This window comes from Mesitornis unicolor, unplaced genomic scaffold (genome assembly GCF_000695765.1).
Source record: "Mesitornis unicolor isolate BGI_N332 unplaced genomic scaffold, ASM69576v1 scaffold11793, whole genome shotgun sequence".
Taxonomy (NCBI): domain Eukaryota; kingdom Metazoa; phylum Chordata; class Aves; order Mesitornithiformes; family Mesitornithidae; genus Mesitornis; species Mesitornis unicolor.
The window spans coordinates 30363-46869 of NW_010176951.1; the positions used below are offsets into that span (position 1 = coordinate 30363).

Below are 16507 nucleotides of genomic sequence, written 5' to 3' on the forward strand. Positions count from 1 at the left end.
TGAACAATAATGAAAGTAAATGAGCCTGCAATGCTTTAGGAGTTCAACAACCTACCAGCTGGTTTGCCCTAGACCTAGGAGGTCCAGATGCTCCTCTAACAGCAGCCTGTAGAACAGCCTTCAGCAACTTCTGCCCTCCCTACTGCCCCTCAGCCTTCCCTGCTCTACAGATAGCAAAGGGAAGAAGTAGAATATTTCTTTCTCTTCATCATGCTGCTAAATCTACTTTGTAAATTGTTACACACATAGGCAGGAATTGTGCCAACTGTGTTATCCTTTAACTCACCAAATCCTTCACAGGAAAGTCCAAAAGTGAAAGTCACTGAAAGCTGGTACTCCAGAAACAGAGCATCAGCCTGCTCAAACAACTTTAACAGCAGCTTCTAGGAGGAAGCTCCATCCTTCAACAACAATGAGCATTTAACACAGTTACATGTGTGAGAGAAAAAATTATCTATGACAAACATAAATTGTTAAGAAAAACTCTGGTCCAAGCTACACATCAAATCACTCATTTAAATGTTTCAGTAGGAAAATAAACTGAAATGTCTGAGAAACAGAAGTGCTGCTAATACATGAAGACCTATTGTCTTATTTTTAAAGCATCTGACCAATCTATGCTAAGACAGCTTTTCACTCTTATCCCATCATCACATACAGAGTTTGCCTACAGCACAGATCTGGGTACCTTACCTAAAAGCTCATTATAAATCAATAGCAAGCCTGGACTAAAGCTGCACAGTTGGCCGCTTCAGCTCAGCTGAGGAGCCCACAGCTTTTTGCGAGCTCTTGGCGAGAGCACTGGAATCCCAAAACGCGCTGCAGGACTCCTCCGGCCTGGGAAGTCACCCACACAGTTTTTGGTGCTCTCTCTTCCAAAGCAAGTGAAGAGAAGACATTAGTGTTAAGTACAAAAGAAATAAAGATGGTCGTGGTACCTTGGCGATGACTGAGACGTTCTGTCCATACACTCTCCATCTAAATGGATCCCTCCAGTACACTACTAACACAATGACATTTCTTAACAGTCCTGCTTTCTGATCTCCCTAGCATGACAAGCCCATAAATCAACATCAACCACATAATCCTGACTCAGTATCTAAAAAAGCCAACGACTTTCTCACCACAAGTGGAGCCCCAACCCTCTTCAAAAAAACATGAGAAGTATCTGATCTCTTCCTAGAAACTACAGCTCTGTTACTAAGCATTCAAACCCAAAGATAGGAGCTTCATTCAGAGATACTCCACTCAACTCTCAGCACTAAAGCTTCAGTATGATCAAGCTTCTAAACAGATACTACAGTCAATAGGTTTTAAATTAGTCTGATTTAACCAATTCCTGGTATATTCTGAGCTTTAACCTTTAATCTCCAGTCAAGATAGGACAGAAATCCAAAGCCAAGATTTTTTTTACAGCTCTTTAAGGAAACTAAGTGAGCTGCTGTGTCATTTGTTATAGGTTCTCCATGAATCTGCAAGATCATTAGTAAGATTTTATCCTGATAGTTTCTAAGCAGAACAAATTTTTGTAAGGTAAACTGCTGGGTTTTAGATTAAAAAAAAAATCTCCACAGGAGACTGCAAAGACTTACACTTTAGAAGACTAATTTTGGAAAACATTTTTGTTATGCAAAAGAAAAAGCAGATGCTTTCAATCAGAATGGTTTATTTTAAACTGAGAAAAATACAGTCTCTCCGCATGAGCGTGCTATGTGTGCACATCTTCTGTTTCTGGCTCTGCTGAACTGAACACCAAACGACTGCCAGTCTTTGCAGGACACCCAGACCTTTAGAGAAGTTACACATATACTACTAGGACTGTGATCACAGTGACAGACTAGGTACAGCCTTCAATAATTAATTGGAAACTAATCTAAGTCAGCCACTGACACCAGCGAGCAGGCACCCAGATGCTCCTCCTAAAAGGGAAAGTCATGTACCTGAAATTTACAGTCCTTTCAAAAAACTTCTCAGAAGTCTTTAAAGCTTTTAATTGCTCTAAATCTAACTAGTAGAAGAGCTAATTAGACAGAGATATTACAACATCATAGTTAATACAGCAAAACCCTCCCTTGCCACTACTGAGCTTAGTTACTTTCTTAACGCTTAGCGTTCCCATGCTGCACTCCAAAACGTGTTCTGGAGAGTCCCAACAGATTCGTTTTGTAAAAATAGCAGCACGTGCTGCTGAATAGATCTTGAAGTGATACTGAATTAGAGAACAACATCTCCTTCATCTGGATTAACTCTGCACAGCACAGCCTATCACTCGTAACACAACTGGTTAAACACAACTGCCCTGCAGGCGTTACACCACTGCCTTCATCGACAAGGAAAGGCAGCACTAGGAGCAAAGCACATCTTGGAGGCAGAGAAGCTCAGTGCTTGTTCTGGTCTGATCCAGCTGAAAACTTGGATTATCCAGCTCCTTGCTCCAGGATTAGAGTTTAAGAACTCACTGTTCTGCTTCTTACAGACTTGTAGCACTATGAAGAAAAGGGAATGTGATAATACTGGGAAATACACTAACAGTTAATTCCGACCTACAAGTTCTCCACTCAAATGAAGCAATTTGCAGAACTGAAGCTTATACTCCCACTATCAGCTTGCATAAAATTCAAAGTTTTAAGCATTCAATTTTCTTTTCAAGGTAGGCTGGGGTATCCTAACTGTAATTGCTTCATTAACTCGTGATTTCAAGATTTCTGGATGACTTCACAATTACCTTGAAGATAATTCCTTCCTAAATATACATACAAAAAAAATAAAAGAGGGGAACATCAAGAAAGTTCATCTCATCAGCAACACTATATTGCTACTGGTACTGCAAAAGCACACCCAAAAGCCACCCAAAAATGCCGTTAATAACCATGAAACCATTGGTATTGGTCTTACACCGAACATGGCACTGGCCATGTTGGAAAAAAAAGAAAAAGAACCCCTCACTTTACCTTCAGATTGCAGATTCAGAACACATTTATGTATTAGAAAAATGACCAAAAATAAACTCAACTGAGTAGCTAATCTTGGCTCTACTTCCATTTCTAACATGCAACAAGTCACTTGAAATAACAAAGCTGTAGATTTTAACCTTAACTCGGGCCCATAAGATAAGAAATTCATGCTGTTGTCCAGACATGCAGCACCAAACATCTTCTTTTGATGTGCTACAGCATTCTAATGCTATTTTAATATAATAAAGCCTGCACACACTAGGTCAAGATAAACACATGGAAGAAGCAAAAGTTATTGCAGAGTAAGGACTTCAGCAATTTAGTAATAGACTATCTGAAAATATTATTTTCTGAGTGAAAAGTACTCTATGTCTGGAAAACCCTTCAAGAATCATTCATTAAGTGACACACTTTGGTTTCAGAAGCTGACTGAACAGGTTACCATTTGTCTGAATCCGATTGCGTTAAGCACGGTACATCTTGAATTGGCAAAAGCATCCTCTTGGCTGCAAAAGGCTGCAAATGCGTGCATCGGCTGGAAGCAGGCAAGTTACAAAGCATTATTTTTGGGAAATACACACACTGGTCTGGACACCCTCATTGCTAGCACTGGTAGGACGTGAGAAAAAATATGAGTTATTCAGTAAAGAATATAATTTTTGGATGAGGTCTTATTTTATCCATGTGAGGCAGATAGACATAAATCTCTGTCAATTGTTCCTCCTCTAAGCCATATCCTAAACCCTGAACAGCTGATTAATGAACTATTGAAGAAAGGGGCAGACAGAAAACAGAACATGTTTAGCAGGGCAGGGAGTTTAAGAAATGAAAATAATAACAGTGCAGCAGTGAGCCACTGACATTTTCCCCTCAGAAGCCACAAAGAAATCACATCAGGCAGATTCCTGGTCACAAATAACTTCATACCTATTTTTCTAAGTAGCATTAGTGTATTCTCCCATCAACTCTCAGAAACTTCTTCCCTCGCCAAGGTTCAGGGCAGAGATGCATGGACCGCTACTGCACCTGCTTCCTGTCACAGTACAGGAGCCAGCAAACAGGTAAAGTTAACCTATACCTGCCTGCAGGAGCAGACCATGGGGATGAACAGATCCACTGAGCATTGGGATCATGATCCAGCAGTCCCAGACACTCACAAGCAGCAGCTATTCTGAGCTGCTGCACAAGCACAAGCCCAGCTCTCAGCTGACACTACCCCCTGCAGCACTTCAGCTGGCTGCTGTCACTGCCTTCATGAAGTCCTGCTCTGGGTCAGAGAGGGAAACCAGCGGAGGGCAGAGGCAAAGCTTAGCTCCCTGCGAGTAAGCTCTGCAGTCAGATTCAGCACACATCACACAGTAGGGGCAGGTTGAAACAAGCTAGAGCCATGTAGCAGTCCCCCATTTTCCAAATGCAAGGAAAAGCCCTTTGGAGAGGCACACTCCGTGTTCACCTTCGCTAGTCTGCAGCTCTGCTTCTCGTTTTTTATCGGCGCACTGAAAACCGCACAAACATGACCTATTTCTATGCAGTGCATCATCCCCATAGCAACGGGCTTGTGTTTAAGTTGAAACAGCTGTAACTGAGTCAGGGAGACATTACAGTGTAAATAGTGTGGAAGTGAATAGGGCGTCAAGGTTCAAGACAAAGAATAATCTCTCCTAGCCTCTTATGAAGGTTGTCATAGTAGCTGCAAAAGGGAGCCATATGTGCAGCTGTAATTTATATTTGTACTCAAAGATGCTCTGCAGAGAAGAACAAACCTTCTATAATTATGTACATAAACTGAACTGAAACACGATTGTCAAATTCTCCACCAAATCAGTAATTAAGCACACTGAAACATCTCAGAAGTAGACAGGTTTTTTTCCAGAAGATAACTAATACTTGACATTGCCAGTTTCTGCAGTGCTGCTGCAAGTCTCATGCTATTTATTACTTTAAAAGTCCCAGCTCCCCAAAGGTTCTAATTACAGAAGAATCTGTTTTTATTCTTCTTTTCCAAGGTTCCTAGCCTCCCTCGTCAGCTCAGAAATGAAAGCGATAAGGGATTTTGTTTAATATTGAATATTGATATTGTTTGCCTTGAGTTAAGTCCCAGCATTTTAAAGCAGTTTGAAACTGCAGTACTGCAAGAAGAAAAGGCAGCGGCTTTATAGAATAAGAATAAATATATTTGAAGTCATCAGTTAGTCCTTACAGCTTCAGGATTTCAGACTTAGTTGGAAACTAGCACTTTTACAAAGGGACCTTTTCCTTTGCATAAAGAAAGGTCATTGAATCTCATTCAAACAGTGTAATACTTCACAGCTATGTTCATACTCCAAGAAAAACAACCAAAAATATGATGCTAAAATCCAGTAAGATTCATTAAGTGTAAGTTTTGGAATCCAAAGAAGCTTCCTTTGAGAAACTGATCCTCCTGGTGAGTTACATCTCTGGAAGTTAATCTTTCAGTCAACATCTCAATCTGTGCTCAAGCTGGCAATTTTTTTCAATAACCAAATGAATATGAGGCTTTAAGAAAATGAGGTGTGCACAGATATATCTACAGCCTCAGGCATGAGCGAAGCCCCACTTTAAAGTTGTCATTTATACTGATAGATCTGCACAAACATTACTGGTAATTCACAGTGAGAGATGCTTCCTGCACATCGTTCTTTAGCCCAGTAGCAGGAGTACAGCATAAGGGCAGAGAGATTTACAGCTCAATAGCTCCACCTTCCCAGCTCATTATAGGAGATACCTGAAGCACTGGGGTCTGTATGACACAGGCTCACCCATCTCTTCTTTTGAACTCAGTTTCCTCCCTGAAAAAACAAAAGCCAAGTGCAGTAGAGATGAAATTTACCCTTAAAGTAGCAATAAGTGTGTTTGTCTACTTCTGCTTATGCATTCTATGTATATTGACATTTTAAGAGTATCAGACAAATTATACCATAACCTCCCTGCTCTCCCCTCAAGTCACAGATAAGCACGTTGTTACTGAACACTGTCAGAGGTACATTCTCCATAGTAACTGATGCAAGCGCTAGCACTGCTATCCTACCTGCAAACATTTCTCCTTTCATTATTAATTTGAAGTACTCACTTGAAATGCATAATGTTTTCATTGCTTTTAGAATGGGACTATAGCCTTTCAGTTAAAGGCTAGAGGCACTGCTATAAATAAGTAAACTGCACAGCTCAAGACCACTGCAGAGGTTTCCATACAAACAAGGATGAAAATAGTACCCAACAGTTCTAGACTGACCAGAACTCCTGAACAGTGTTTGCTCAAGCCTGCCAGTGAACTAATTTCGTTGCATTCTCAGACCAAAAATTCAATACCTCCTAAAGACAAATGAAGTATACAGATTTGCATGCTGAATTTCAGTCTCTTCATTGCAGAGCTTATCTGGCCTGGAAGCAAAAATTAATTTTGCTATCTTCCACAAGCCAAGAATAAAAGTGTTCCCAGCACTCTCCAGTGAGCAAATACGAGTTACGCTGTACTCCCGTCTCGGTAAGTGCTGTCCTGTTTACGTCTTTCATGGTAGCTGCACAGAAAGCAAAACTCTTGCAGTTATTTGCAAGAGCTCTCCAATCCCCTCAATGGCAAGCACGCCTCAGTACCTTCTCATTTCACAGACACAATCCTCATGCTTTTTGCTCCAGGTTACATTAAAATGCCATATAAATGGCATTCTACAATACCATGTAATAATATAGCATTGGGGATGCATTTCCCCCTCTCTACTTCCTCCTTAACTCAGTCAGGGAGATAAAAGATCGGGAAAATAGTTCTATCATAAAATAATAATAGCAAAATCTCTAGATTTTGAGCTTTTTCCATTTCCCCAAATTTTTTCAAAAGAGAAGGAAAGAAAAAACAATCCTACCTCCAAGTACTGAGCTAAAGGCAATTCTAGTCTGTGTTTTATCTATGACATCTAAACCAAAGGCCAAATATCCAAAAAACGCCGTAACTTAGTAGCTGTGGTAGATGCAGTAATTTGTAGTTGGTTTTAATCTGCAAGTTTGAGAACTTATTTTAATATATGAAGCTATCAGAACCGGTTAAGCCCACACAAAACATTTTGGTTTCAAAGAACCTTCCATTCTCACCCTAGAAAATCCTTTTTTTTTTTATTTGAAAAGTCCTCATCAATCCTATTAGTGACACCCTCATCTATTACAGTACTAAATTTTCACACTCTGCCATGTTACCACCACAAACTTGGAGGCCAAAACTGAAACTCAAATCCCCAGAAATCAGAACAATTCAATTATTGGCTGCTACACCCCTTTTTACTGTTTCCCTTCCAGAGGGGGGTTAGGTCCAACCTACATTCCTGTAGCAGCGGCTACAGAGACCACCTCACCTCCAGGAAACGCACACCCAAAGCTCCAACAATTATTCTACGTGCCAATCTGGTTTGCTCCTGCATTTGTTTTTACCAGCCCCACCTCAGATCTAATTTAGCTGTCTGCTTCCTTTCAGGGCCTATGTTCAGTTTAAGACATGGAGAAGTCAAAGTGGCCAAATAGAGCAAAACCCCCAGATCCTCCCCAGAACACACACACCTCTCACTATTTATAGAAGCTCTTATATACCATTTGGTCCGATATCTTCACTCCCACCTTTCCCCAATTCTTTCACTGCATATGAAATGCTACTTCCAAAATCACAGAATCACAGAACGTTAGGGATTGGAAGGGACCTCAAAAGATCATCTAGTCCAATCCCAAAATACACATCCAAAATACACATTCCTGTTGCTCTTCCCCTATAATCACATCTGCATTTAGCATCCCTATGCTGCAACTGGAGAAAAGCTTAAGTAAAACACATCTGAGCCACTAAAGCAAAATGATAATACAGTCCTTTCTCCCATTAATTTGGTGGAGCCGTTTCCAGTACCAGTAACATACCAATGTTTATATTTTATTTCTGCTTTTCAGCATGATGGTTATTATTCAAGAAGGTACATACCACGAGCTAAAATATTAGTTGACTAAGCTATACATTGAGAAAAAAGCCTTAATCTTCTCTACTGCTGATAACTACAATCTGCTGATGCAAACCAAGTTCATGCAGTTCACACATTTTCTGATTATATTTGAACAGTTACACCACAGTAGCCAAGTTTTAAAGTATGCACTGTGCTGCCTTTTATTTTTCTTTAATTAATTGAGTAGTATTAGCTTTTACCATTTTTCCCCCAGTGGACTCTAGTAGAATGTAAGCATTTTGGGCAGCGTAACAAGAGGCTAGCTTTTACTTTCTGCTGTTTAATTTAAGCTAGGAAGAATTTGCTTTTGCAGCTTAAAGTCCCTGCCCCGTAGTTGGGATACTTCTGCATTGGAGCAATAAGAAGTTTCTTGCAAGTTTGTCTGTAGAAACTTGTTTCTTGAAAACATGATCTATAGGGAACTGCTGATGCATTTTATTAGTTTCAACTAGCCAGGATAAGCATGGCCTACACAGAATCTGGTTGTCTGAGAAGCAGTCCAACCACATAATCTAACACCATATCCCATGGTTGACGGTTCCCTTCCCTGCAAGCCCTTGAAACAACTAAGGTCTGCACTCTGTACATTTATAACCTCTCACAGAAAATGCATAATAGAACAACAAAAGTTTTGAGAGGCAGACGTATCTATTGGAGTTCTCTTTCCAGCTCTACCACTGAGTTGCCTCCTGACACCTCCTTGCAGACAGAAGTTTCTTGCTAAAAGTTGTGTTTCGTGATGTGTGGCTGCTGAGGGGACAAGCAGACAGGAAGAAGAAAAACAGCTTCTAGTTTCTTTTTCACCACCTCACAATATTACAATGTTTTAGAACTTAAGTTTGTCCACGGCACCAGCATAAAGTTAAGAAATGCCAAACTACAAGGCAGGCACTCGCTATTCTTGAGCTCACTTTACCAAAATAATTAGTACAATCTTCCTCTGTGTCTATTCCAACAATCCTCTGCATGCCAGCAACTCAGAAAATGGCCTAATAATAAATACTGAAAACACAGCAAAAGGACAGTCTCCTAAAGTTTACTTTTCCCAAATACAGAAAACCTTCATGAAGAAGCAGCCAAAAAGACCAGTTTGGGCTCCATTCCAGCTTGCTGGCATAATACTTGCTCTGTTAGCATTACAGCCAACACTTCAAAATTTGGCTGACACACCCAGGAAAGTGGCTCCCAACACTCTGAGCGTGTTTATACAAATAGCCAAGGCTGAGTTTACACCAGCATTCTTAGGATCTGTTTGCTTGTTTTAAAACAGAGAGCCTGATTTAGGGATTTCTGCATCACAAAACTAGGGCAGGAAAAATAATTCTCTAATACTGACAGCTGAATTTTCTGTTGTGAAGATGGGATGAGCCCACCTACCTTTATTCAACCTTCAAAGAAAAAGTTGTGCTCCTTTATAGGTGCAGTTTCACTTAACACATATTTAAGTCTAACTGAACTATTGCCAAAAAATCCAGCTTCAGTCCTGTTACTGTATTATTCCTTGTGTACATCCTGCTTCCCTGTGTTGATTCAAGCAGATGCAGAATGAGCCAAGTTAGCTTTGCTGATCCAAAAGGAAATGGACCAAAAGAGCAGACATTCCCATCCAGAGTAAATGCAACTTGCAGGCACACACCCCCCAAAACTGCCACGTTACACACATCAGGATGTTTCACTTCTAAGGCATTTTTAAAAGCATGGGACAAGAGATCTGGAAATGCAGTGTATTCATCAGACCTGAGGATAATTCTGATGGGAAGGGATCTCAGGAGGTCATTCATCCAGGAGATGACAAGACAATCTACTTACAACCAGGAGCTGTAAAGGTTGAGTGACCTGTTAAGGTAAATGAAGCCTAAGAAAGGCTCAGCAACACATTCACAACAGAAAAAAGGGAAAGGGAGGGGGGCAAGGAAGCTTGGCTATCCAACTTTTGTTGGTTTTCTTAAACCACTATTCACTTCCACTCAACAGGCAAACTGGATCAGCTCCAGTTTAATCAGTACTACACCTACCAAGATCACTATATTGCCCTAGCAAGATGAAGGAAACTGAAAAGACAGCAAGGCATACAGGATCTTCCACAGAGATGCAGGAAGCACAGTAAACTTAAGCCATTCACAACACAATAAGGAGTCTTACAGACTCAGGTCTGCCATGGAAATGATGCTGCTCTGGAATATTTGCCTCAGTTAACCTAGAAAAAGCACTCATGCAAGCATTGCTATCATATCAGTTACACAGATTATCCTTATTTTCTTAAATCAGTAATGTCTGGCATTTACCCACTTTGTTTGGACATAAGACTGCATTGGCAGAGCCTGCCAGGCACATGGACTTACAGTCTTGGAGTCAGAAGCACTCCTGTTCTTTGCCCACACAGCACACACGCAAAGCCACCACTGACATCTGAATTTTCAGAGCATCACTACATTACACATAATGCAAATAAACAGCCTTATAGCTGCACTGCTCACTACAGTCCTAAAGACCTCTCATTTCTGAGGCAAACAAGACAAGAAGGACGTGATACTAACTTTTGCTAATCAAGAGTGGATTTTAATTGTTTCTTCATTTAAAAAAAAATATACCAGAGAATAGGCTGTAAATCCTTCACACTTGAGGGAGTCTATTATTTTAGACCAAACACTCCTCAATAAACCCCATTTTTTGTACACTGCTTTGGGAAAGTAACACAATTTAGATACTACTGCCAAAATTGCTAACACATCTACCCCAGCAATTGTTAAGTAAGTTTTACCCCGCTGTGTTACTCACTGCCTGGTGGATGTCAGCCTTCACTTCTTCACTCAGCATTCCCTCAAACACAAAGGAATCACCAAATTTCTCTGCCTATAGAAAAAAGAAAAGATTCAAGTATATTATCAAAGGAATGTCATTCTTAAAATGCCATGCACATTTACAGCTTCATCGTACTAAGGATAACAAAATTCTTATAGTAATTTCGAGTTCTCTTTCAAGGAAGCTATTTTGGAACGGAAGAGAAGGCATTTTATCTCTGGATGTCACTGTTCAACAGTCACTAGACAGATGGCAGCTCACAGAGCTGCTGCAAATATTTTTACTTCTATTAATTAAAATGGAGTTCCAATTATCCCAAGTGCTTTAAAATCCTGCAGTCAATAACCTAACATTCAAGGGCATATTTTACTTCTCTTATTTTTCCTTTGGGAATCACAATAAAAGACTTAAGCCTTGTCCCTTACTGCTCCTTCGTCGTCATTAGCACCGTGTTTTAAAGTGTTGTCACTACAACAACAGAAGAGTTAAAGTAATCCAGTCATTGTATCTAGCATTATATAAAGCCAAAAGAAATAAAAAATACAAACTATTTTAATGAATTATAGCACACGATACCAACATAGGGGATTTTTCCTTTGGTAAATTAAGTGAATTGATACACTAGGGAAGTCAAAAGATGTAATCGAACTTATTTGCCCTTCTTAGTTTCTCCATTTTATTATAGGCATTCAAAGACTGAGAATGACCACGATGAGCTGCTTCTGCATGCTCAGAACTCTTCAAGAGCCACAACTTGAAATAAGAATCCCATTCACCTCACAACTTGCAAGAAGTTTTAGCATATGACCAAAATCTTTATACATTCAGTTTCAGAAAGGAAAGAGAAGAAAAAAAATAACAAAACATACCACTTTGTTTTCTCTCCTGACCAATCTTAAAGACCCAGAGAGAGGCAAATAGGTTTATCACCTAAAAGACCACAGATTTCAGTCTGAAAGCCTCCATCAAGGGCTTGTTGTGTTTTGTTTGTTTGTTTTCTGAAGTTTGTTTAAAAAAGAAAATACTTTTGATTCAAAGAGATAGCTGTACATCTGGAGAATTTTTTTCTTCAGCTTTCAATTTACTTTCAAGTTTCATTTGCCACTGGAGTTCAGTCTAGTCCGTAATAGAAAAAAAAAATAAATTAAAATACCCCAAGAAGTAGGTTGGCTCTGTTTATGTGCAGTAAGTAATATGGATATTATTTAAACACACAAAAACTTGCTTAGCTGCATCCTAAAAAAACCTGCAGAATCAGTGCTGTTTACTCTAACTCTGAGTTTATTTTTCCAAATCCAGTGTAAAAAGGGGCCCGATGTGAGGGAGGAGGGGAGAAAAGGTACGTGGAGCACCCAACTACACCAGCTGAGCCATGAGGTGCTGTCTGAAACACTGTCTGATGCAGCGCTGCATTCAAACACCACTGCGCAGCTGCTCATTCCAGAAGCTGTTTGCAACAAGTGAGCCCTGTTCAAACTCAGAATTGTTAAGCAACCTTTTTTTCATAATTACTGAGCTAAGAACTTTAAAACAGAAATAGTGCCACGGATAAAAGAAGCCCTTCATCCACCCAGAAGGATGCTGTCTCCCAGATGAGAACCAGTTTATCAAGTGAATTTAGCAAAGTGCCTCCTTTGAGACCTGATCATTACTGAGGATTCTATTTGCCTAAAAGGCCTGTCAGGGCTTTATAAAAGTTGCGTAGGAACAGTCAACTGTCAGGAAAGATCAGAGCCTCAGGCACAAGTAGCTTCTTTTTTGGAAGAACCTTAACATATTCTTTCTTAGACCATTGTTCCCAGTAACATGCACAAAACTATTATTATACGTGCTATTATATCTTCTTTAGACAGCAAGGCTTTCTACTGCTCAGCTCATTAGCAAATAGTTGCACTGAAGTAGCCTGCAGTCCCCAGCTATCACAGATTCCTGAATCCCTTCTCTCTGTTTCTCTAAAATAAGGAAAATTTAATAACATAGTTGTACTGATATAAAGATGTCCTAGGACCTAAAGGTCAAAAAAAAAACCCAAAACCAAACCTCAAACAAAAACAAACCAAAAAACCCTGCAGAGACCTTCAGCCATCTGTTTGCTTCACGCAGGCTGCCTCAGTCATACTGCAGGAAGATACTAGCTCAGAAACCAAGACACGTAGCAGTACATTTAAATGCTCTTTCAGACCCCTGGGCAGCAAGGCAAGACGATTTAATGTCTCCACTGCTTACATCAGAAATATTCTAGTATGCAAATCCCAAGCAAGTACTGCAAGATCCTTGAAAACAAATAAAACCCTAAGTTTTTAAGAAGGATTTTGCTAAAACATAAAAAGATGACAGAAGACTATACATGTTTCCACCTTACCTCAGTAACGTACCCAGTAGAATTCACAAATCTCTCAAACTCCTCATTGCTGACCTCAAACTGATCCATGTAGAAACTGTTAACGTGGACTCTTCTAGCAGGCCATTCTCCATCCTGCTGTATTTCAGGCTCATCAGTGCCCATCGTGAACACTCCCCCTGGAATAGCGACCATCTGCAGAGAAAACACCATCCAAAAGATTATGAAAATGAAAGACTGAAAATCCCTTATTGGTCTTACTCCTCTTTCACCTCATTTTTAGAAAAACTTTTGCTTTGAGCAGCATTTCACTGACAAAAACGGCACAACAAAACGGCAACAGTGGCATCCTGATCACCACCTGTTTGGAAGAAATAGCAAGCAGAACTTAAATTGAGAACAAAATCCCCATTTGTGGCTCTTTCTACATGAAGTCACGGTAATTCAGAAATTTTGCTGAGGGTAATGCTTGTGCTCCAATAAGGAGAAACATGTTCCCCCACTGTACTGAAGAGCCAAGAAACCATCCAGAGTCCATTCTGTTCATTTTCAGGTGAGGAATTTTGTAGGAACTGATGTAACATGATTTAGATGAAAAAGCAGGTTCTCAGAACCAAACAGGAGCTTTGTACATATAGCTATTTTGCAGCACAGCCTAGATTATAGGACTTTGATTCCTCTATGCTCATCTTTTTGTTTGTTTTTTTCCTTGCTTTACAAGATTCTCTTCATAAAGTTCACCACTTTCACCAAAACTGGATGCCCACACTGACTCACAAACCAGGAAGACAAAAAGAATCATTAGTTACCTTCCAGCTTCTGGAGTTTGCTGTTATTTATGTAGTTATAGCATATGAAATGATCAGTAAATAAGCTGACATCAGCTACTCGGCACCTCTGTCTATTCTTAAGAGAATGTGGAGTATTTGACAAAACCTTACATATCCAGTTTCATTGTTTCTTCTCCACTGCAGATCTTTTGTTTGGGTCTCTCTCAGCGACACTTAAAATGCACACAACTTGCAAAAGGCCTCTCAGAAACACTACAAATACTTTTTCCTTGGAGCTAACCACATTTGAAGCTAGCTGCATCCTCATAACTTTCACCACTAAAAAGAATCTGAGCACTTACAGATCGCCTTTAAATGAACCCATAAAAGGGCTTCAGGATAAATTTGCTTACATTTTTTAGGACTTAGGGAATGACAACGTGGTACAAACTCACACCACTTCCTTCCTTCCAATCTCTTTCCAACCCACTGTAGCTAAAACAACTCCTTGAAGCAGTCTTCAAAGCAAGATTCAGAGCTGAATGTAAGTGAGCTGCTGTCTAAAAGCAGGTGAAAAATTAACTCTCACTTTACAGCCTAGCATACATTTCCAAAACCTGAAGAATATAAACAGATTGTACGTTCAGCTAGGAATGTCCAAAGGATACCTTATGAACCTGCTGCTTCTGCAGCCCGCTCACACCGTTACAGCTGCGGCTTCTGGCATGTCCACTGACATGATACCACTATTGATACCATGGGATTACCCTCCCCTACCAAGGCTCATTTCACAGCTCCACCTCCTGTTTGGAAACAGCACCTTCCTCTGACAGCCAGCTTCATCACAGGATGCAAGGCTCAGGTGTCTGACAGCTCCTCAGCTGAGGATGGTAGAATACAACACTAGGTGAAGAACTGATGTTCTGCATAGGCATCACATTCGCAAACCACATTTGTATCGTTAATTAAGCAGCTTTAACATCCAGTTTTAAAATGCAAGTAGCTCACACTGAGGAATCTCCAATAAATATCAAAGTTGAACTACACAGGCAGAAATCCAACAGCAGAGGCTGACAGATACATCATTTACTGTATTAGGTAGAAAGTACAACAGTAATTGTGCCCTCATCTTCACAATATTACCTAGCTAGCGCAGGCCGTTCAGTGCCCTCGAAGCTCAGCTTCAACAACAAGGGCCACATTTGCCTGTAAGTATATTTACATAGAAAGCATTATGATAATGTAGAGCACACCCACTAAAGTACTAGTACCCCAGTCCTAAAAATGTAGTGGAAATAAGTAATCTCATTCGTGATTGAGGTAGAGGCTAATTTTTCCCTTACTTCCCTTTTGCTAGAAATGCTTTATAGCTAAGCATAAACAAGTTATGTCATAAAGATCGCTTAAAACCCTGTAGCAACTCGTTTTCATTATCTGCTGATGAATTTGCTAACTGTCTTGCATAAGAGTCAAATTATTTTTTTACCTTGCAGCAAGACCCGCAGTGAAACACCAGAATTTATGACATGAAATGTAAATCAGTGACATAGAGCGCAAGTGCAATACGGATTATTTAATTCACACCCTTTAAATATTCTCCAGTTTCTTAAGTGCAGCCTGCAATAGTAAAGTGATAATCACCACTGTGCATCCTTCTCTTAGTAAGTTTGCACATCACCTGTGTGACAGTTTTTTTCCCAAGCTGACGCAGCTTCCCAGTGTTACAGCACCAAGAATCAATGCGAGGCAGCCTCTCACATTTCCACTATTTGCAAACCATCTCACACAAGAATAAGACCTAAGTCTGCCGTTATATAATTTTTGGCTGCCAAAACTTATTATCACCTTTCACAAAATGAAAGAGCAATTCCATTTCTAATCATTGAAGATATCTCACTTAGTGAGCCCAAAGCCACAACAGTGAGACATTTGGTCTCCAATGATACAAAAAGCCTCAGCGTCCCTTCGCAGTAGGCACCGTCATTGCACATGAACCCACTTCAGCACTACCTTCATGAAGAAGGCACATGCAGCTCTGAGTGGTGTCTTTCAGAAGAGCAGCAGCAACAAAAATAGAACGAAATAAGCTATTAAAGAGATTTCCACTTGAAGAGAACCTGAAAGGCTATCTAGACATGGATACATAAATGATGGCTTTGCCAAAATACACACAAGAAATCCCAACACACAACTTGTCAGTGTTTCAGTTCCACTGATTCCAACACCGACCTAAAAGAGACAGGGAGGAAGAAGGGGAATCAGAGCCGCAGTAGCACCAATATTCACCAAGTAAGGGACTGCACTAACAGCACCCACCTCCCCAGGCCATACAGCAGGAGACAGTCCCACTCAGACAGGTACTCTGGCATACACACACTTTGTGTCAGCCAGTGCACAGCGTGGGGAGCCCCGCCAGAACAACCAACCAAGAAAAACACCTCAAATCGGTTTGTCTCTATTCAGCTTTGCTGAGGGAAGAGCAGTCAGGGCAGACACGGGTAGGAACACAGTGAAGACCATGAGAACACTGGCACCGCTACCCAGGCCTCTCTCCATCTTCAGGAGCACAAGAACGGCCCCGAGAGCTCTCTGAGCAGGAAGCGCGGGACGGACCAGCCGAAGCACCGTGAGGTGCCCTCAGAGGCA

General features: G+C 40.5%; 1 protein-coding gene across 1 annotated transcript in view; it reads right to left on the bottom strand.

Moving 5' to 3' along the window:
* SUMF1 (sulfatase modifying factor 1) overlaps positions 1–13286 on the bottom strand; it is a 30153-nt gene extending 16867 nt beyond the window's left edge. Inside the window, exons 1-2 of the mRNA XM_010181906.1 lie at positions 13113–13286; positions 10727–10801 (exon numbers count right to left, since the gene is read on the bottom strand). Coding sequence (XP_010180208.1) covers positions 10727–10801; positions 13113–13286 — 249 coding nt within the window. The remainder of the gene's footprint in view (positions 1–10726; positions 10802–13112) is intronic.
* Positions 13287–16507: the final 3221 nt, after the last annotated feature.